At 37.6% G+C, this 5328-nt stretch overlaps 1 protein-coding gene across 1 annotated transcript in view; it reads right to left on the bottom strand.

Annotated features, from left to right (window-relative positions):
* Window positions 1-553: 553 nt before the first annotated feature.
* Window positions 554-5328, bottom strand: part of LOC104278883 (mitotic checkpoint protein BUB3-like) — a gene marked incomplete at its 3' end in the record, with an annotated part of 4973 nt that continues 198 nt past the window's right edge. Inside the window, exons 2-4 of the mRNA XM_009875997.1 lie at window positions 3248-3442; window positions 2086-2155; window positions 554-705 (exon numbers count right to left, since the gene is read on the bottom strand). Of these exons, the coding sequence (XP_009874299.1) occupies window positions 554-705; window positions 2086-2155; window positions 3248-3442 (417 nt within the window). The remainder of the gene's footprint in view (window positions 706-2085; window positions 2156-3247; window positions 3443-5328) is intronic.

Below are 5328 nucleotides of genomic sequence, written 5' to 3'. Positions count from 1 at the left end.
CAGTATTAGGAGAATGTGTGAATTTACCAGGCATTAATATGACAGGTAAATTACAACACAAGCAGTTCTTTTAATACAAGTGAAAAAACAAATTATTATTTTAAGCAATGTATGTGGCCTCCTACTCTTCCTCTATGCGCGTTTCGAAACAATCAGACCTCACGACAGTCAGGATCTGATGTCTATAAAAGCCGTAACGTTTACAGAAATCGACAGTACACATTACAATGAAGCCAAGGAGTCAATTCCACATGCTCTCTTTGCTAGGTTTTCCTTCCTAAGTGTGTTTTAAATAAGAATTTGGTCTACAAGGAGTGCTGAGAATTAAGTTACGCTCCCCTACTGCCAGGAGCTCAAAGCCTTAACCTAAAGTCATAAAACACCCCACAGATTTTAAAATGCAATATTTTTAGAGCTTAAAAAAAAAAAAATCCACTAAACACAACTTTTCAGCTTCGATTCAGCTCAAGACAGTATCCTGCACGGTGATATTTAACCAGTCACTGGATATATTCTTTAATACCTCAGCTGGCATACAGCACCCAGCACGTACCTTTTCAGGTTGAGAGAAGGTTCCTGCGTTACAAGGAGTTCTGGGATCCCACAGTTTAACTGTTTGATCCCAGCTTCCAGTCACCATGACATTCACTTCTGGGCAATACTCAACACACCTGATAGGAGCATCGTGGGCACCAACAAGGTTCTCTGTAAAAGACAATATACTGTAACTTGACTGGCTCTATAAACAGTCAGAATGTGTTGAATAAAAAGAAATAAAAAAAAAGACACACTACTACAGTATCAACATGCTATTTTCTGACATCCCTGTGGGTGTACTGATGTGCTACGAGTTCCTCTACGGATAGTTCAGTCTTCAGAAGCATAACTGTTCAAAAGATCTGGATGGCTAAATTTAAACTTCTGTCTCCTGAGATTATAAAAGGAAGTTTTAAGATTTTAGGCAGCCACCAAGAGATCTTCAGAGGTATAAAGAAGTCCTCAGTATGGTCTCCTTACTGATGGCACCACCTTTGATGCGAGCACTAACACAAAAAAATTACTTCAGCTTGCATATGACAAAAGAATTAATAGTACACGTTAATAAAAATATTAATAAAAATAGTTGTAGAAAGTCATATACAACAGAATTACTTGACCTTTTTCATTACATTACTGTGTACACAAGTTTGTCGAGCCCTGGCTATCGGCTGGTCCCGGTGGTTACATTTGTCTTGGGCTGAGATTCATTTTTCTCTTTACAAGACACAAAACAAAAGTTATACAAACTAGCTTCATATTTTGCACCAATGAGGCACTGGAATTGTTACTTTCAAGCAATGTTTTGTTAGAGGAAAAAAAAATTATAAGGCCATGATGTCTGACAAAGCAAAAGCTTTACATAAACTCTGTCATACGCACCAAATATCATTCTAAAGATCTCTAAACCACAAACCTTTGAAGAATCACATGCTTAGTTTTGCTTCAGCTTAGCTAATTCCCCCTAAGTGGGACACGGTAGCCTATGGCAGAGCAGGATTATCATCAGAAATCCCATTCAATGCGTCCTAAAACAAGAATCTACCAAACTTTTTAGGCAAACTGCCAAATGCTTCCATGCTTTTAGGTGGAACTTATTAGGGCCATGAGTTATTCTGCTAAACAAAGGTACACATGATGCGAACATCAAACGGTCAGTGTGACAAGCGCATAGCTATTGCCTTCCGTTTTCACCTTCAATTAATAAAATAGAAATACACACATAAAATACATTGATGAATATTCACCACGGGAAAAGCTTAAACTCTCAGTTTGTCAGCGAGGGATTCAGCGTTTCTGCTGGAGGTGTTGCAGCACAATCTTCAGTTGCACCACAGGAAGCGCTGCCTTGCGCAGCACCTCGGTGACAAGAAAGGGCTGCACAGCGAAGGAGACTGCTGAGCACTAATGCTGACCACTTAAATCAATAGAAGCTACTACTTAAAGCAAATATTCCCCTCCCCAACTAAAAAAACTGAAACATATTCCACTCAGGTAAGTATATAAATCTGAAGCTTAGACCAGTTGTCAAGACTTCAATCTGCTTACCCTGGTCCGTGTTCAAGTCGTGCATTTTCAACTGCTGATCTAATCCTCCGCTCCAGGCATGGGTAGGATCCTATAAAGCAAAAAATATCAACTTCTGACACACATTAAATTTCCCTGTCTGCTATATATTTAATCTCCTAGGCTCCTAACACAGGACTCGCTTTCAAGAGTTTTGCAAAGAGAGGAACCAAGACACAAGAGTTAAGATACAGTTCAGATCTAAACAGGCAAAATGTTTAAGTAAAGCGCTTTGCACTGTACAATTCTTATTTTTTTTAATTTAAAAATAAAAAGGAACAAAAGCAGTTAGGGTATATCAAACCATTTCTATTTCTGAAATAGCAACACAAACAATGCTTATTTTTCAATGACCACCAAGCTAAACCAGCTCCACCTAGTTGAAATGTACTCCTTCTAAAATCAATTTGGAAACCAGAAACCACTTAAAAACCTGTGTGTTGATCCACAGTACAGTATTAGATGTGTGACAAAACGTTCAGTGAAAAAAAAAATAGACAAGCAGAAGTAAAAATTTAAGCTGATCCCTAAAACGTTCAGTAACACATTAAGTCACTGGAGGACATGCCAGAATACAGTGCAAAATAAAAGAATATGCTCACAGAATCCTTCTATTAAAAAAAAAAAAAAAAAGACAAAAAAGTGGCACCAAGTTAAACCATTCATAGTTCAAATCCAGTGCATTAAAAATACAGAAATCAAGTATCTAGTAAACTGCTCACTTGGAACAATGCCGTGTTTCCAAAACAAACTGGTATGAGAAGGTTAAAAGGAAAAGAATAATTGCCCATGGGCATTTACTGTGAATAACGATTTTTGGCTATATACTACCACCACGACTCTTTGTAAGAAAACACGCACACAATTTACTATTCCATCGCAGAAGGAGCACAAACCAGCTCAAATTACTTTTGCCTACCACTTCTGTCAGAGGTAAATTACTTGTGTGCCTGCACCCCTCCCAGCAAACACCTATATTTAGGACTAGAACAACATTCATTAAAAGAATAATTGGCAGAAGTAAGCTGGGGTTTTCTTAAACCTAGAATTCAGGTAGGATTTCACTATCACTTTAATTTCAGAGACGAACAATTTCTCATGCACCTTGGGGTAATAATTAAAACCCTACACCTCATACACTTACATAAAAAGCACAGTCAAGAACAGCTCCTGAATGCTGATACTTGAGTCTCATGGTGTTGGCAGGAACATCGTAGAGCCGGACAGTTGTGTCCCAGGATGAAACAAGCAGAAACTGAGACGTATTTGGACTAAACTTTACTGAGGAAATACCATCATCCGGAGTTTGATTTAGTTTGAATTCGTTTGATCCCGTCATCTGATGAAAAGACAGTAACACAGAGATGTAATTTTAGTAGTAACAAGAACATAAACCTAGCAGGTTACTGAGCTAACTAATCCATCTTAAAAGTAACTTAAAGCAGACCTGAAAAGTTTACTAGCTTTTACACAGAATAAATTCAGAACACCCAGATTTCTGACAAGTTCTCTAAAACTCATTAAGCTGATCCTTGCCCAAAGCCTCGATAAAATTCCTCGCCATAGTGACTTTTTCAATTTAAATATCAATAACATCAAAAAAACAGTACAAGAAGTTTATCATCATCATCATCTATAAGCTTAGATATTGCTACTTACAAATGTATTTTTCCCCCCACCCTACTGTGTGTGTGCATCTGTGTTTTCTGAAGTAAATATTTACAAATTACTGTGAGCATCAAGACATTACTCTAAGAAGCATAGGCAGGCAGAATGGAATATGATTTGAAAAGTCATAGCAAAAATCACTCATTTGCCTCTGATTTGGGATGACTGTAGTACACTTCCAAGAATTGCAAACAGATCATGATAGTTTTGAGCTCTCTGCAGCTCTCCAATCCTAAGTGCTATAAAATATTTCCAGTGAAACAGCTTCAAGATTTTTTTCCCCCCCTCTCATATGTCTAAAGACAGTCAGATAAGGAACTTAGGCTTTGTGGAGTACTGAAATGTAAAGCAAATATGTAAATGTCATGCAAATAGGAAAAAAATCACCAACTCAATGACAGATCAGTGAGACTGAAGGTAAGTGCAGCACTCACTTCACAGAACTAGTTAGTTGTACGTACAGAAATTCAAAGGAGAGCAGAGGCTACGAAGAGAAAATTTCAGCTGGGAAAACAACACAGACTTTAAACTCTGAATAAAGAAATTATTCACTATATATATACAGGCACCAAGAAGACTATTAAAATTTTTAAGGCTTCTTTTCCCATATGCTAACAGGACAGAGAAGTAAACTGGTTCAGATTTTCCTGAATTTGCATGTACAACTGCAGAGGTAAGATTAGACCTCTGAGAATAAATAAAGAGAGAATGAACAAACGAACTATGACAAGGCTCAAATTTATTGCACAATTATTCTAGTTCAGCACTTGTCAGTAACTGAAAAATCATCAAGTTGTATAATAATGTGAGCACCACACATGCTTGCACTGGAAAAATGTCCTAAGTGAGTAGGTGTTCTGTAAAACATCCTTTGGGGAAAAAAAAAAAAAAACAGTCCTCAGTACAAATATACAAAGTGCTACTTCTGCTATTTAAACATGAAGTGGGGGAAAAAAATAGTTTTAAGACTAGGAGATAAAAAACACTTCTTTTTCACCTTTGTTTCAGGAATACTTGGGCAAAGGACAGATAGGTTCAAGCACTTCTCACACATATTTCTATATGAATACCACAGAGAATTCAGCAGCACCTTCATCATACTTTGAACAGTGAAATATAGCTCAGCGACTACTTCAGATAGATGTACACAAAATCGAAAGGAATTCGAAAGAGCTACAAGCCTCAGACTGGACGTGCTAATTGCCTCATCTACTTGTGGCTGGTACAACAGCCAGAAACCTGCTCAAAACAATTAACAAGCAGCACTCCAGGAAGCAAGGCTACTTCCACCAGAAATCTGGAAGGATCTCCCAAAGGCATTTTTAACACAGAAAAATTTATAAATACAGCCTACCTTCTGCACATTAAAAAAAAAAGCAAAAAAACAGGAAAAAAGAGCTCTGAACATTTTCATAAATACTTCACAACCGGGACTGCCAAACAACGTAAGTGTCATGCTCATTTCAAGCAACAAAGTCCTGGTAAAATGTTCAAGCGCCACACGAGATAACTCGTAAAGGCTACAGGGAAGACCCACGCTTCTGATTTAACTACAGG

The sequence above is a fragment of the Apaloderma vittatum genome, unplaced genomic scaffold (assembly GCF_000703405.1).
Source record: "Apaloderma vittatum isolate BGI_N311 unplaced genomic scaffold, ASM70340v1 scaffold16879, whole genome shotgun sequence".
NCBI lineage: Eukaryota > Metazoa > Chordata > Aves > Trogoniformes > Trogonidae > Apaloderma > Apaloderma vittatum.
This window is presented reverse-complemented; position numbering and strand designations above follow the sequence as displayed.